The sequence below is a fragment of the Leptodactylus fuscus genome, chromosome 1, assembly GCF_031893055.1.
Source record: "Leptodactylus fuscus isolate aLepFus1 chromosome 1, aLepFus1.hap2, whole genome shotgun sequence".
Taxonomy (NCBI): Eukaryota; Metazoa; Chordata; class Amphibia; order Anura; family Leptodactylidae; genus Leptodactylus; species Leptodactylus fuscus.
Window position 1 is genome coordinate 173,393,548 of NC_134265.1, and position 18,037 is coordinate 173,411,584.

At 39.0% G+C, this 18,037-nt stretch overlaps 1 protein-coding gene across 3 annotated transcripts in view; it reads left to right on the top strand.

Annotated features, from left to right (window-relative positions):
• SLC24A2 (solute carrier family 24 member 2) overlaps nucleotides 1–18,037 on the top strand; it is a 148,665-nt gene that overhangs the window by 71,084 nt on the left and 59,544 nt on the right. For 2 of the 3 annotated variants that reach the window (XM_075280017.1, XM_075280026.1), the window contains exons 4-5: nucleotides 271–379; nucleotides 13,651–13,701. In XM_075280017.1, the coding sequence (XP_075136118.1) occupies nucleotides 271–379; nucleotides 13,651–13,701 (160 nt within the window). The remainder of the gene's footprint in view (nucleotides 1–270; nucleotides 380–13,650; nucleotides 13,702–18,037) is intronic. The other variant, XM_075280037.1, reaches the window with a different exon arrangement.

Genomic DNA, 18,037 nt, shown 5'->3' on the forward strand with positions numbered 1-18,037 from the left:
GTAAAGTAACTACATGTGTACATTAAATTACGCCATGAGTAGATAATATTATAAACATATGAACCTGACATATATCTGTAATATTACATACTATAGGATACCTGGTAAAACTACTGCATCAACTTTATTCAGACAATTATTAGTGGAATTAAAGTTCCCCCTGAATACTGCAAATACACATTTAGTTTGCAGTGACAAGGTTAGAAATCTTTGGTAAATGTACTGATTCACGAAATATTCTTATTCATATGTTTTATTACTATTTTACAGACAAAACCAAGATTACAACGAGGCGGCAGCTCAGCATCATTGCATAACAGCCTCATGAGGAATAGCATATTCCAGCTTATGATACATACACTTGATCCTCTTTCTGAAGGTATGTTAGATTTATATACCCACACTGTATAAGTATTGTGTATTTTAATAGTTCAATATTGTAGATTTGGCATCTGGAAAGGTTTTAGCCCAGCCCAGGAATAGAGCATAAAGTCCTACATTATAACTTTTTCTATTGATAGAATAGCTTTTTCTCTGAAAATAATATTTAATTAAAATCTGGTATGCAAGAATTTCCATAATCGGAAGTTAAAGAAAAGTCAAAATAGGAAGGGAAAATGGCCTTTTATTACTGTTGAAATTCATGGCACTGTAATTTTAGTTTGTCTACATTCATTGCAAGTTAGTATTTATACACTATTTTGAATCCTACATTTACTCTGTGGGCTTTGGACTACATGTATTTACAGACATGCGAATTCTGAAATGGAAAAAAGTGTGATTCAGCTAGCCATAACTTAAATATGCTCATCAATGGCTGTTTTATTTTAGCCTTGAAAAGAAACTGAAAAAAAACTTCTGTTGAAACTCATGTTGTAGAAATTAAATATAGGAACAATAATTTGTGTCTTGACTGGTAAAACATTTACTCTTCAGTTACTCATCTACCTTGGGCCTTCAGGACCCAGATATTTTTTTCATTTTTAAATTGAAGCATTCCAAGAGTCATACATTTTTTTTTTGTTGTTGACAAAGCTGAATGATGTGTTGTTTTTCATAGAATAAATTGTAGTTCTCATTGGCATCATTCTTGCATACATATACTGCTGATTATTTCTTTTCATTACTTTTATTATTTTTGGGGGGAGGGACCAGAAATGACAGCAACTGTCATTTGACAGTAAATGTCAGTGTTTTTGTGTGTGTTTTTGCATCATGCTTCACATGGCATAAATTATATTATTATTTTATACGTCAATACCATAATGAAGATTTGTGTCACATATACGTAATACAGATTTGCATGCGATATACATACATGTGTGTGTGTGCAAATCCTATCCTATGCTATCCTACTAATATTATAAATTTGAAAGTTTGTGTGTTTGTTCCTCAATCACGCAAAACTGGCTGAACGGAGAAATTCGGCACATAGATAGTTTGTAACCTCGATTAAAACATAGGCTACTTTTTATCCCGGTAAATGACATGGCTTCACGACTGTTATGAATTTATGTTCACATACTATATTACACTGCTCTTGCAGCAGCTTATCACAGTTTCTGATGAAGCCAGGTCTGTTATCTCTCTATGTAAACACAGCTAACCCTCAGTGGATTGTGTATACACATTTGGATATCTGATCTGCTCCAGGCAACATGCTGACACAGTGGATGGAAAAACAACTTTAATACAAATTAGCAGTTTGCTACTTTTAAACATGCCAGGGGAAAAAGAAAATCTAAGGGCGAGTTCACATCTGCGCCCAGTCTCAGCTTTCAGGTTTCCGTCTTCTGCCCGAGAAACTGGACAGGAGACGGAAACCAGGAGTCACTTTGCAAATCCATTCAAATGAGCGTCTTCTGGTCTCCGCGGCGAAACCATTTTTTTTTTTAAACCGGACACAAAGTCGGACATGCAGGACTTTGTGTCCTGTTAAAAAAAAAAAAACGATTTTGCCATGGATACCACAAAACACTCACAGGCACTCACGGGTGGACACTGTCTGCTAGGTTTCCGTCTCCTGTCGGCAGAAGATGGAAACCTGAAAGCGGAAACCGGGGTGCAGATGTGAAACCACCCTAATTTGTTGCACAATTCTAAAACAATGATAGCTATGAAGGTAGCCAGAAGTCAACAGAGTTCTCCTCAAGCAGAACTGAGGGGGATCATCGGCGCCAACAACACGCTCATTATATAGCGTCCCAGCAAGCTGCTGAGATGCCAGAACAATCATGGGCATAACGCGAGAAATGAGTTCAGTGGCAGTCCAGCTTGACAGATGCAGAAACGCCAGAGCAGGCAGATTATCAACACCAACAACGCGCTCATTATATGGCGTTTCAGCGAGCTGCTGAGATGCCAGAACAATCACGGGCACGGCGTGAGGAACAAGTTCAGCAGCAGGACAGTTTAAGAGCTGCCGAAACGCCGGAGCAGGCAAACCATCGACGGCAGAATTTGCTGAATATAGGGGGATCATCGATGCCAACAACACGCAAAAGAAGTCGCGGGCAGAGGCTAGTATAATATATATACAGTATGTGCATATATATATTTACCTATATATAGGCATGTGTGTAATATATACAGTCCTATGAAAAGGTTTTGGCACCCCTATTAATCTTAATCATTTTTAGTTCTAAATATTTTGGTATTTGCAACAGCCATTTTAGTTTGATATATCTAATAACTGATGGACACAGTAATATTTCAGGATTGAAATGAGGTTTATTGTACTAACAGAAAATGTGCAATATGTATTAAACCAAAATTTGACCGGTGCAAAAATATGGGCACCTCAACAGAAAAGTGACATTAATATTTAGTACATCCTCCTTTTGCAAAGATAACAGCCTCTAGTCGCTTCCTGTAGCTTTTAATCAGTTCCTGGATCTTGGATAAAGGTATTTTGGACCATTTCTTTCTACAAAACAATTCAAGTTCAGTTAAGTTTGATGGTCGCCGAACATGGACAGCCCGCTCTCAAATGATCTGAAAACAAAGATTGTTCAACATAGTTGTTCAGGGGAAGGATACAAAACGTTGTCTCAGAGATTTAACCTGTCAGTTTCCACTGTGAGGAACATAGTAAGGAAATGGAAGACCACAGGGACAGTTCTTGTTAAGCCCAGAAGTGGCAGGCCAATGGCTGTTGCAAACACCAAAATATTTAGAACTAAAAATGATTAAGATTAATAGGGGTGCCCAAACTTTTTCATAGGACTGTATTTACATATAAATGTGTGCATATCTAAAATCCTACTTTAAAGGCATTATCTGAAGTAGATATTGGTTATAGTGAAAGTCAGCTTATATTTCAACATATTGGAGCATATTTATTAAGACTGACATTGGAGAATGGAGAGTGAAGCTCAGAACAGGGGATTTGTGGCCAAAGATGCAACACGTTATCACACAACTACTCCAGAATACTGATATCTAAAATGGTATATAGAATATCAATTGGCTTAAACATGTTGATAACCGGATTTTAACCCCTTCCCGACATCTGCTGTACTATTGTACAATTGTATTGCCGCCCACAGGACCTCCGATCAGGATCAAGTCCCCTGGGGGTCTTCTAAAATAGTTTTAAAAAAAATTCTAAAGTTTTTAGAAATGTAAAAACTTCAGTAAAAAAACAAAAATTCAAATCATTCTCCTTTCCCTGGATTTCAAATAAAGATAAACAAAAACATAAACAAATTATATATCCCCATGTCGAAAACCGTCTGGTCTACAAACATATTAAAAAAAATTTCCTATGCGATGAACGCCATAGTGGTAAAAGAAATCAAATGTGCCATTGCTGTGGTTTTTTTTCGCCATTTTGCTGACCATTTGAACAAAAAGTGTACAAAACATCAGACATTCCCCAAAATGGTATTACTCAAAAGAATATCCCCATACATGGAAATATAAAAAAAAAGTTACATATGACTCCAAGAAAATGTATTTATTTTTTCTTGCAAAGTTTTGGATGTTTTTAAGCGGTTAAAACATAAAACAAACAATATAAATTTGTACTGATCCATACAATACAGGTGACGTCATTTTGGCTGCACAGTGATTGCCGTAAAAACAAAGCTCGTAAGAAAGTTGCAGTTATTCTCACAATCCACCCCATTCGGAATTTTTTTGTAGCCAAAAATAAAATTCTAAAATCCAAAAAATGCCTGCGGCGGGAAGGGGTTAAATGAGTTGCACCAAAACAAACTCTCTTTCTTTATCTCAGGGCTGTGCCACTAATTTTGTACACTTCTGTGATTCTTATTCTAATATTTTTACATAAGCAAATAATAAAAATGTGTACTATACAGGCCATGTCCCTACATATATGACTGTTTTTAGGCTTCTATGGGCTCTTATTTGGGGATCTTCAGAATGGGGTCCCACTGATCCCCGGCCACTTCCAGCTCCTTCAGAAAGGTGTAGATCTTAGAGGCTGGACCCACATCTATTGGGCATTTATGATATATCAATAATAGGAGAATTTTCAAGTGGTAGAAGACACTTTGTGCACTTGAGGAGAACCGAACAAACATAAGAGTGGATGAAGAGATTTCTAAGACTGTAACAAAATATTCGTAAAGAAAGATCAACAGGGTCAACAGGAGAAAAGAAAAGACCTCTTGAGACTGAAATCTAAAAATAAATATTATACTGTAATATTGATATTACAACTTGAGTAAAATCTACATCTACTCAGTAATAAATGAGGTACAGTTTTATAGTTGTGGAAAGCCCAAATTTACTTGTATGTCTGAATTAGATATTTGTTGTCCAGTGAAAATATTTGAGACACAAGTACCAAAGAAAATCATGAATCTACCAAACAGATGTTACTAATAATAAATCTTTACCAGCAAAAATGTGTTGTGGAGAAACATGAAACACGAAGAGATTACCGTATTTTTCGGACTATAAGACGCACTGGACTATAAGACACACCTAGGTTTTAGAGGAGGAAAATAGGAAAAAAAATTTTGAAGCAAAAACTGGTAAAATATTTAATATATGGGAGTTGTAGTTTTGCAACAGCTGCAAGGCCACATTGACAGGTGACCCTGCAGCTGTACGGGGATGCATAGAGTGTTTTTTTTTTGTGGGTCCAGAAGTACTTTTTAGTTATACCATTTTGGGGAATATCTATTGCTTAGATCACCTTTTATTGAAAAAAAAACCCGGTGGTTTATTATATATGATTTTCTACTTTTATATATATATTCTAGGGACAGGAGGTGATTTATAACTTTTATTTATTTCATATTTTTAAAGCTTTTTTTTTTAAACTATTTTATTCCCCCCCCCCCGGGGCTTGAGCCTGCGGTCACTTGATTGCAAGTCCCATAGACGGCAATACAACTGTATTGCCGTCTATGGGACATTCTATGTATTAGTATTACGGCTGGTCATAGCCCCAGCCGCAATACTAATATATAGCAGTGACAGGCCTGGGAGCCTCATTAGGCTCCCGGCTGTCACCCGAACAGGTCGGCTCCTGCGATACCGCCGCGCAGGAGCCGGCCTGCAACTTTACAGGTACGAGGCCGGTGGGGACCGTCCCCCGGGGAGAAGAGGCCGCTGATACAGACTGCAGACCCGGCATCCGCTGTACTAGAGAGGCGGATGCCGGGGAGGGATAGACGCCGGGGCCTGAGACATCGCTGCCCTGCCCTGCATGAAGCCAGCGGCGGGGGGACGGAGGAGCAGAATAGCAGCATCATTCCTCCCGCTGCTGGCTTCATGCAGGGCAGAGGAGCGCAGCGATGTCGCAGGCCCCGGCACCTGTAATGGTGTCTATCACTTGCCGGCTTCCGCCTCTCTATTACAGCGGATGCCAGGCGCCACATTCGGCCTATAAGACGCACCCTTCTTTTCCCCCCAAATTTGGGGGAAAAAAAGTGCGTCTTATAGTCCGAAAAATACGGTATATGTAAGCCATAAGAAAAATTGTAATCAGTCTCAAAATGTGAATTTCCTATTTATGAGGGATATAAATCTTCAGTGGCTTTATAACATAAAAACGTTGAAAAGTATAGCTTAAATGCATTTATCGTTCTTTACAAATACATGGTACCACAATGTGGAATCCTTGTGTACCCATTGTCAGAAAAGTTTATCTAGGTTGACAGAGCCACAGTACATCAGGTTATGAATTTTCATAATCCACTAATCACTTTTAAACCTGGCATAGACATATTGACCATAAAGGAAACTGCCGTTGTCATTCTGCAGCCACTTTGCTGTAAAATCATTTTTTTGCTTTAAAAACCCATTGAAATGAATGGGTTTTTAAACTGACCTCCAGCAAGCCGTCCCCAAGCAGTTTTTCCTGGGATTTAGGTGGAATCACGGCACACAAGACAAGGCGCAAGTGTGAACGCCGAATTATACGTCATAAATAATATATAAAGTTAGTTATTGCAGAGTTCTGAAGAATACTGATTCATAAACATGTATAGACCCAAAGTCATTTATATCCTATTAATATTATAAATGTGAAAGTTTGTGAGTTTGTGGGTTTGTGTGTTTGGATGTTTGCATGTTCGGATGTTTGTTCCTCAATCACGGAAAAACCGCTCGACCGATTTGGCTGAAATTTTCCACAAACATAGTTAATACACCCGATTAAACAATAGGCTACTTTTCGTCACAATAGCGCACATACGTTTGTGCCAGGACCCCCACAAAACCCAAACTCACACCACCATCTCTGCAATCTCACACACTTTGGACCATAGCAAGCCACAAAATTCATATTGCCCTCTACAGCCTCGCCCCTAACCTCACACAATCTCATATACATATACTTTACCACTTTGCCCCTCACCTTAACGATACTCCAGGAGGCTCTCTTTAACGCTCCGGAGAAGCCATGTTTGCCGACCCACACCGCTCTGACAATCCGCGACACCGCCCACCCATGTCAATACCCCTAGGAAGTCTAATAAATGCAAAAAATAAAGTTTAACCCCTTCCCGCCGATGGCATTTTTTGATTTTCGTTTTTCGTTTTTGACTCCCCTCCTTCTAAACCCCATAACTTTTTTATTTCTCCGCTCCCAGAGTCATATGAGGTCTTAATTTTTGCGGGACAATTTTTTCTTCATGATGCCACCATTAATTATTCTATATAATGTACTGGGAAGCAGGAAAAAAATTCAGAATGGGGTGGATTTGAAGAAAAAATGCATTTCTGCGACTTTCTTACGGGCTTTGGTTTTACGGCGTTCACTGTGCAGCCAAAATGACATGTCCCCTGTATTCTGTGTTTCGGTACGGTTCCAGGGATACCAAATTTATATGGTTTTATTTACATTTTGACCCCTAAAAAAAATTACAAAACGGTGTTAAAAATTTTTTTTTCTAAAAGTCGCCATATTCCGACGGCCGTAACTTTTTTATACATAGGTGTACAGGGATGCATAGGGCGTATTTTTTTGCGGGGCCGGGTGTACTTTTTAGTTCTACCATTTTCGGGAAATGTTATTGCTTTGATCACTTTTTATTCAGATTTTTATCAGAATTAAAACAGTGAAAAAACGGCGGTTTGGCACTTTTGACTATTTTTCCTGCTACGGCGTTTACCGAACAGGACATATATTTTTATAGATTTGTAGAGCGGGCGATTTCGGACGCAGGGATACCTAACATGTATATGTTTCACAGTTTTTAACTACTTTTATATTTGTTCTAGGGAAAGGGGGGTGATTTGAACTTTTAATACTTTTTATATTTTTTTATATTTTTTTTACTTTTTTTTTTATTTTTTTTTTGCATTTATTAGACCCCCTAGGGGTGTTGAACCCAGGGGGTCTGATCACTAATGCAATGCATTACAATGCTAATGCATTGCAATGCATTGCAAAAAATCATCATCTCTTTTGCAGGCTGTATACACCAGCCTGCAAAAGAGAGAATTTGCAGACTGGCTGGGAGCCCTTAACAAGGCTCCCGGCTGTCATGGCAACGGGGGGTCGGCCCTGGAGCATGCTCCAGGAGCCGGCGATCCCTGCCAAAATGGCGGCGCCCATGCGCCGCCGGGAAGATGGCGCCTCCGGCGCCTTTGACAGCAGCGCCGGAGGGGTTAATGCCTCCGATCGGTCCAGGGACCCATCGGAGGCATTAGAGCCGGTTGTCTACTGCTTAAAGCAGTAGACACCCGGCGGCTATGACGGCCGCCCGGCTCCCGGGCGGTCGCCATAGTTACAGACCCGACACGCGCCGTATTATTACGGCGCATGTCGGGAAGGGGTTAAAAAAAGTTAAAAAAATATAAAAAAAATAAATAAAAAGTATTAAAAGTTCAAATCACCCCCCTTTCCCTAGAACACATATAAAAGTAGTTAAAAACTGTGAAACACATACATGTTAGGTATCCCCGCGTCCGAAATCGCCCACTCTACAAAGCTATACAAATATTTTTCCTGTTCGGGAAAAATGGTCAAAAGTGCCAAACCGCCATTTTTTCACTGTTTTGATTCTGATAAAAATTTGAATAAAAAGTGATCAAAGCAATAAAATTTCCCGAAAATGGTAGAACTACAAAGTACACCCGACCCCGCAAAAAAAGACACCCTACACATCCCTGTACACGCACGTATAAAAAAGTTACGGCTGTCAGAATATGGCGACTTTTCAAAAAATAATTTTTTAACACAGTTTTGGATTTTTTTTAAGGGGTCAAAATGTAAATAAAACCATATAAATTTGGTATCCCCGGAATCGTAACGAAACACAGAATACAGGGGACATGTCATTTTGGTTGCACATTAAACGCCGTAAAACCAAAGCCCGTAAGAATGTCGCAGAAATGCATTTTTTCTTCAAATCCACCCCATTCTGAATTTTTTCCCTGCTTCCCAGTACATTATATAGAATAAATAATGGTGGCATCATGAAGAAAAATTTGTCCCAGGAAAAATTAAGACCTCATATGGCTCTGGGAGCGGAGAAATAAAAAAGTTATGGGGTTTAGAAGGAGGGGAGTCAAAAACGAAAATCAAAAAATGCCATTGGCGGGAAAGGGTTAACATCAAATACTTCTGTCCCAAAGACACTATGTAAAGTTTCTCACAACACCGTATAGCAGCTCAAATACAAATTACATCCAACACAAAAGTCTCACGTATTCTCTGAATTACAGCAAAAACAAGATACAACGTTACATTTCATATCCCATACCTTATACACACTATGAAAACCTTACCCGCACCTGTATATACCCACTCCTACAATCACCGCAGACGAAGTCGCGGGTACCAGCTAGTAAACTATATATACAAATGGTATCTAGAAGCAAAAAGTGCACATTTATATTGTATGAAAAATAGTATCTTGAAAGGAAATTTTTTTAAACCTAAGATGCAATTCTCATAATTTTAAGTAATAAAGGTCATAAGTAGAGATGAGCGAACAGTATTCAAAACAGCCATTTTGAATAGCACGCTCCCATAGAAATGAATGGACGTAGCTGGCACGCGGGGGGTTAAGCGACCGGCCGCCGGCAAAGTCAGCGTGCCAGCCGCTTCCATTCATTTCTATGGGAGCGTGCTATTCAGAACAGCTGCTATTCGGAACGGCTGTTCCGAATAGTGTTCGCTCATCTCTAGTCATAAGGATTGACAATAGTTGGGCAGATTTATTATGATTTGGGTTGTCCCATCTCAAGGGTCCTATCTATACTGCTAGCTTCATGGGTTTTACTAAATACATTGCTTTAACAATGTTGCTTTTTTGCCTGATATATGAAACTATTCTTCCCATTGTTTACACATTGTAGACCATACAATCCCTATGCAGAGGAATTTTCAGGGAGGGCATAAACACATGAATGCCGATGTGGAGGCTCTTCAGGTGGCTTGAAGGGGTACAAAACATAGTAGACTTCATGGCATCTATGGAATCTGCCACATGTATACAGATTAACTATAGACTCTTATGTGGTGTTGGGATATTTTTGTGAATCTGGGCCATATATTTTGGATGTACTATTTACAGCTTGAGCAGCCAACTATCTTTATAACATGTCCCATTTTGACCACTGTGCAATATAAAGCTCTACAATATGTAAAGTTATAGCTATTTTTCAGGCTATACAGTGTTCTCCTGTGTTCTCTAGTTTGTTGTGTAATGTTATCCTAATGTTGATTCTAATAGTAAACGTATCCAAACATAGAGTATGTGTAGTGCCATATATCTCCATTTCTGCATCGTTTGTTATGTTGATCTTAGTGGAAAATATTGTTCACCGTGCCTTTGGGTAGCATGATGATGAAATATTTAATTTCTCAACAGGGACAGTATCCTGTTGGAAGGGATAGTAATGCCATAAATGACTGCATTGTCAAATAAAAGCAATCGATTAAATATACATGACAGGGGGATACATTAGTATTTTGCAGGCAGAGTTCTTTCACCCTGGGTGTTCTTCTCAGCCTGGGTTATCTCATTCACTTGTGTTCGCTGACCTTTCTTCTGCACCTTTCATTCTCCTATTCCTATCATTAAAAATTAATCATTTCAGGTCCTATTTTTGATATCATTACGTGTATAATTGGCTAAATGCTTTTAGAGCTTCCTGCAGAGCTAAAGCAGCGTGAACAACAAATGCAGGAAATCATTGACTGTGAAAATGCTCCTACACCATTTAAGCAAGAAACTAGTAGCTGTGACGCGGTTACGCTTAAATACCTTTATATGCGTATGTTAGACATGGCAAATTTACTGATTATACTGTGAGCACTGTATAGTTTGTATTATAGCACGCAAGCTATTAACAGAACAACTTTTTCTTTGAGAGAATCCAATACATTGTATTTTATCAGAACACAATTCAGTAGGAGAGTTACTAGTAATGGATGTAATGTTTTACAAAATTATGCAATTTCTGTTAGAAACATCCATTTTTCTAGACAGAGAATGGTCTAGTGGTTTATTTTGTCTCATAAACTGCATTTCATATTAATAAAGTTATATAGTAAGTTGTATAGTATTATATACAGTATGGAAGAAGGTCACTTTTGGGGTTACTGGATATAGAGGTCACCGGTCAAAAATGTGATACTGTAGACGTATTAGCAGTGATGTCACTGGTACTGCACATGTGATCTCTGAAGCCAGTGATAGGCCACAGAGGTCATGAAATCTTTAACATTTACCCTTTAATGTCTTCTTTCCACCATAATCTCCAAGCACCTTTCCGTGTTTTATCCAGTGACAATAAGTTAGCTGTTGAAATGTTGGCAGCATGCAGGAACCGCGAAAGCAGGTCTGGGCCTGTTTCATGTTTTGCGGTCCGGACTGTCAGCCCGCACATGGGACCGTGTAATTCACGGACATATATACGGGCCCATAGAACTGAATGATTAAGTGTGCTATCTGGGAAAAATCCAGATAGCACACTGACCATTCATATGGTTGTCTGCAAGGGGCTTAGGCCGGGGCCCCACGCCGCAATTTCCCCGCGATGGAAACACAGCAGAAAAAATCTCAGCGTATTACAGTCAGAGCAAAGTGGATGAGATTCTAACAAATCCCATGCCTATTTTGCGGTAAATACTGCAATGTGGATATGCGGCGAGTTCCAAAACCAGCATGGTTTTGGAAATCGCAGCATGTTAATTATACCTATGGAAACGCTGATGGTTTCCCCATAGATATAATTGAAACAAAAAGTCCATAGAGGAAACCTCTGCGAACTTTCTATCTAAACCGCTGCAGGAAGTACCACAATGTGTTGCTGCCACGGTTTTTCCCAACCCAGCCTTATTCTGTTTTAAAATTACCTAACTTGTCCAGGGCTGGAGGACTCACATGTCCACTAGGTTAGTGTCACCCTTCAAATCCTCATGTTAAAAAAAAAGCCTCCCATTGATTTCAAAGCTAGCAGAAAATTACGCTAGTGGAAAAAAAAGCTAGCGGCACCCATTGAAGTCAACGGAAGGCTTTTTTTTAAAGCCAAATAAGGCTTAGTTCACACGTAAATTACATGTGGCTTATTTTGGCTGCGGAAAAAAAAACGCTTCCTAATTAGGAAGCGTTTTTTGGACCTTGGCCCGCTTTTTGTGGAGCGTTTTTTTGTAAAAACTGCTTCCAACAAGGCCAGGCGGTATGCCTGAAGAAAGATCATGTCGCTTCTTTTTTTGCCTAGCGTAAAAAAAAAAAAACGCTAGGGAAAAGAAAATAAACAAGCCCTCTACATAGACTATCATTGTATGGAGGCGGATTATGACGTGGATTCCGCTGTCAAAATTCACCTCCATGTCCCCGTGTGAACTAGCCCTAAAGCACCATTTTCCTCCGTGTTAATGAACCCTAAAGGAAGCACTTATACTTCTTTCTTCTGATAAATTCATTCCTAGATTTGACCAAAATTAAAAACAAAACAAAAAAAAAGTTGTTTTTTTTTTGCAACATGGAGCTTTAGCGTCAAGCAGCTTATTCTGGGACACATTAAGGGCTAGTTCACACAGGGTTCCGCGTGTGCACATTCTGTCGCATCTTTCCTCTCCGGATTAGGCCCACATGAATGGGCCTAGTCCGGCGGGTGGTGTCACTGAATCAGCCGCGGAATCCGCCTGAAGAAACGGCAGCTCACTTCTTTTTTCCACGAGCGGGAAAAAGGAAGTGAACTGTTGCCATTGATTTCAATGGGAGGCGTTTTTTTTTAAGCAGGATTTTGACGCAGATTCTGCATCAAAATCTTGACCATTTTTCCCCGTGTGAACTAGCCCTGAGGTGGACATGACAGGACATTGCATGATTCCTAGTATGTTTAGTAATTTCCTATTTCCTGCATTGCATTCTCTATACTGTATAAAGGAATTCTTTTTGAATGATAAAGATATAGTATAATATAAATATATTATATCAGGTATGATCACTTATTTTTTTACTGATATAAAATGCATGTACTGAGATGTATTCTTATTTTCTGCTCCATTTGATCTCATTAATTTTTTTATTGTAGTTTTTTTTATTAATTACATGTTTAATGAACAACCATTTTCCCTGAGTTGCTACTGTAAGCTATTAACATCTAGGAAACCTCATTCAGGAAAAGATTGAGATTGACTTATATGAAAGTGTGTTGTGAGCTTTCCATGTGACATATGCAGAGGAAGAGGGGCTGAGCAGTTTACAGTGTGACCCTGTGCCATTTGCCTCTAGCTTTGCTATAGTGGTGTTTCATTTGCAGTTCAGGCCAGTGAAACGTTTACTGCTGATAGTAAGGGCCAGTGGCTCACAGTATTTCTGGATTTGTAATGTGAAAATGACATGGAAACAAAAAACAATATTAAAATAAGTTAACTGTTGGCACTGTCGTTTCCTGACACTACATTCTCCATAACAAATGCCATTTACTGCTGGGATGGTTGATATTGTTTACTGAAATGATGCAACAAATACTCTAATACATCATTCCAATAAACATGATACTAGATTTGCCAAGTCCTATTATCGCCATGAGACGGAAACAACAGTATTGGCAAGTATTCGTTTTGTGAATTTGAAGATTACATTAGAAATCGCCTTCAAATGAATACTAGCCGTCACATGGGGCATTTTACTTCTTGCATTCATTTGCCTGTAGTATTTATATTTCTGGAGCCTTTAATCTTCTGTTTTTACTGTAATGTTGTAGAACTTGGATCATATGGAAAACTAAAATATTATGACACTATGACTGAAGAAGGTAAGATTCTTTTTTGGAAATCTTGCTAGTATTTTGTTGTTTGTATTGGCTTATTTTGTACCTTTTTATTTATGTGATTATTCTTCATCCCTGCATGGTTCACCAAGGCTGCTGCAGATGTTAATGTTGGTGTTTGCCTGGTTGGTGTTGTTTGCCTTCAGTTGTGTTTTATTGTGTTGTTTAGATATACTGACCCCTACAGCAACTGACTTTAGGGATGCCAGATGTGTATTATTATATATGGCTAGAAATGTGTTATGTGCTTATTATGACATCTCTCTTACTTCAATTTTGAAGTAGGAAGTTGCACAGAGGTATTACTATTCTGAATATGCATTGCATAATTATTTTTACGTTTGACGTATCGCCACATAATGACAGAAAGCTGATTAGTAATTACCAAGAAAGGGCTATTATACTCTGATGAAATAGATCTGTGTGCATTTCCATCTCTTCTCTGGGTGAAGTGTGATATACATTTATCAATAGCTTTGAACATACTCTGAATAAATGCTGAATAAAGGACTGAATGTCATTATCTCAAGAACACTGCTCATCACACAAAGTAGAATTCTTCTTCAAGAGTCATTATAAAACCCGAGCTAAGTAATGCACAAAGACATATGAAATCCTGGTAAAAAAAAAAAAAAAAAGAGGCTGTCCAGGATATTTTTTTATATTATGCTAAGGAAGGTGAAAAAAAATTAAAAAAAACCATAATCACCTGTCCCGGGAACTCTAGTGCCACCCAGCGCAGTCTGGTCCTGCTTCCTCTATGTTTCATCAGGTGGAGGTCCTCTCCAGCTGTGACGTCCCAGGTCCCTTTCCCTAGGCCACTGACTGGCCTCAGTGGTCACATGAGCGCTGAAGCCAATCAGCTCCTTCAGCGGTCTAAGGAAAGAACCTGGGGACCTCACTGGCAGTAACATTCTGTGTCAATTGCTGAGGCCGCAGATTGGCTTCAGCAGCCACGTGCAGCAAGGACTTCCTCCAGAAGGAAACACCGGAGCAGCAGGACTGGATCATACTGGGAGACACTGGAGAACTGGGGACAGGTGAGTTTGTTTTTTAAAAAATTTTCTCCTCTCTGGCCAAAATTAAAAAAAATAAATTCTCCTGGACAACCACATTAAGCTTTACAAATAACCTGAAAGTGATAAGAAATATAATAGCATATATATATAGTATATATAGTATATAGTATCTGTCACCAAAATTCTCCTTTATCTATGTTTGAACCAATCATGGTAGAATGATATAATAAATATTTTTTACACTATGCAAGAGATATTTTTTTCAGTAATGTGCACTGAGATACTTCTTAAGGCTTATTCATGCAGCCATTTTTACCTTCTGACATGCTTCGACAAACAACAGAAAATAAAATAATTCATACAGGTGTTTGTGTTATCAGTGGAAATTTAGGACTTCACATTGTCACATTGTAGATGCAAAAATAAAAAATAAATCATGGTTTATGGAAGGCAGGGATAATTTTTTTTTAAAATGGCTGTGGCAGGAAAGGGTTAATAGGGGATAAAAAGGCAAAGAAAAACACAGCATAAAAAGGCAACATCATTTTTCTGTTTTTTTGTGTTTTTTTTCAGTGTTTTTTTAGCTGTGTTTTGCTACATTGGGCCTTAGCCTGAGTCTGAATTGTCATACTTGGACTGCATGACAGCCGTGAATATTGGTCATATGAATAAGCCCCTACTTTACAATATTCATCACATTGTATTTAACACATTACATTCACTGTGGACATCTGAAAAAATGGTGTAATTATTTAATACTTTCATGAAACTATATATAATAAGTACAGTATGTATAAAATTACTTGTAACTCAAAATAACAGGAGCTCACTGCTGTAAAATCAGTGTGTGGGAATGACTGTGCCAGTGTCAGCAGCAGTGGATGTCAGCTGTATTTCACAAGTGCCACTCTGTTGTAGTGGACAGAAGAGGAGATAATGCAGCATAGTGAGACAGAGGTAGTGGGGCCCATTGTTACCCCATTAGTGCCCCTAAACTCTACTATGTGCATAAGCATATGGCTTAAAAGGTCGCTAACCTTTCAACAAATTTTGCATAAGTCAATACACCCAGATGTTAAAGGGGCTCTATCATTGGCAAATTGTGATTTTAGATAGTGATATGCCTGAATAGCCTATTCATGTGTTGCCACTAGTTTTTGAAAAGACCCCCACCTACCCGTTTTTTTTACATATCGGTAAAATCAATATGCAAATGATGCTCACCAAGCACCCTGGGTGTTCCCCAGGGCCAGCGAGCACCCCTCTGCATCATACCTTTATAACGTCCCCTCCTTTGCTTATGCTCTGTGATGCCCTTTTCCTTACTATCTGTAACCGCCATTCTCCGTAGTCTCGATCCTGCGCTTTCAAATCTCGGGCATGTGCAGTAATGCTCCGTTGTGAGCGCTACTGCACATGCCTGAGCGCCATTTTCTTGTGGAGAACTGCCCAACCGTACTGCGCATATGCACGCTCGTGTAGTTCTCAGGTGAACTGCGCATACTGAGCATGCTCAGTAGCTCAGTCCCTCTGTACGTCCCGAAGTGAAAAAACACTCTGCTGGCCAAAATAGAAGTCATAGGCTGCCATCGGCCCCTTCACCTCTCGGTTGGTTTGGCGGTAGGCCAGTGACCTCTGAGTGGTGCGGGATTTAGCCGCTGAGCCCTTCATACTACATGGTCCTGTTCCAGACTTCTATGCAGAGTGAAGATCGCTTTGGTTTTGAGGGAGCGAGTTGTTGAAGTCTGATTGATAGATAATAAACTAGCAACCCTCTAACAATTTTTCTCAATTTTTGGTGAAATTTGAGGTTATACATCTTTGGTTTTAATAGGCTAATATTAAAAGTTATGTTTTAATTCCTGTGGGTTGCTGGATCAACCTCCCCTCAGTGATATATTTGTTTTATGTTTAGTCCCGTAGGGATTATGGTTTCAAGAGTAAATATCCACAGTGACCCAGATTTACTAATAGTTAGTGCAAACATAGTCAGGCAGTCTGATACTGAGCCAGATTTATCACCGTAACTGATGCTGGATGTTACATCTGGGGTATCTTTATCATTATACCAACTTTTTGTTGACTTACAATGAGCTAGAATTGTTTAACATAATTTTGCCAAATTTGAGGTGGATTAAAGCTTTGTACGGTTTTTCTGACTATCCTCACTCAAGTGTCTAGTGAAAAAATAAGGCCCAAACTATATGCCTCACATTGCGAAGGATGTGCCACATTTACACCAGTGTCTTGTCATAACCACAATAGTAAATCTAGGCTACTGTCTTTTGATTCAGAAGTTTCCTTTTATGGTTTCCACTCCTTATCTGCTGCTAGATTGTTTCTATCCTTTGGAAATTAAAATGCAACGACTCTTCCAGATACCTCTGCAAACAGCCGCAAAGCCATAGAAATATTCATTGCCTGTGGATTATTGACATGCGATAAGTGCTGTTTGGTGCACTTTGCTTACATTGTGTGGCATGTTATTAAGTGTATAAAAATGCTGTATGGCAGTTTATGCAGCCCTTTAATTTGTATTTCTTCTTGGTTACTGAAGAAGGGAATGTGTCTGTTATATTTGCATCTTTTACACCTATTATGACAGCATTTATAAAAACCCTTTGTTGTGAGCCAAGGTGTCTTCTGATTTGGACTAGTATATAGCTTGGGAGACAATATAGACTCTATAGTAGGTGATTTCTTTTAGAAATACTTGACAACACTGGAAAATATGGGATGAAAGTCTTCCTCTAGACATAACATTTCAAGATCATTTATTACCATATTAGTGATGTGCTTAAGTAGCAGACTATATGTTGTTGAAAAAAAAAATATGTATATTTTTTTTCTGTCTTTCAGAAAAATGTTAGTGGCTTGTTTTAATGTCCTTTTGGGTTGGCCACAATTTTTTATCCCCGACAAATTTGTGAGACTTCCTGTAGATATGTTATTTTCTAAAAAAATACATTGCTTCTGATCAGCTCACCCACTGGGATGTTTTTTGTTTTTTTTTTGACAGTTATGAATATAGTTCAGTACAGGGGTCCCCAGCCACTGGTCCGTGGACCAGGACCGGGCCGTTGGGGTTTTTTTGGCGATCCGGCGGGCCGGTGGGCTGGCCTTAGTTCTAAGAGACTGTCTCCTAGAAACAGGACGCAGTGCTTCACGATAGTGTATTTGGTTGCCAGAGTCACTGAGCAGCAGGAACGCCTCGCCTTCTGTTATTGGCTGATTACCTCTTGGACACGTGATGCAGCCTCTTTCTGGAAACCATCTCTTGACAGCTAAAACTTAGCTAGATA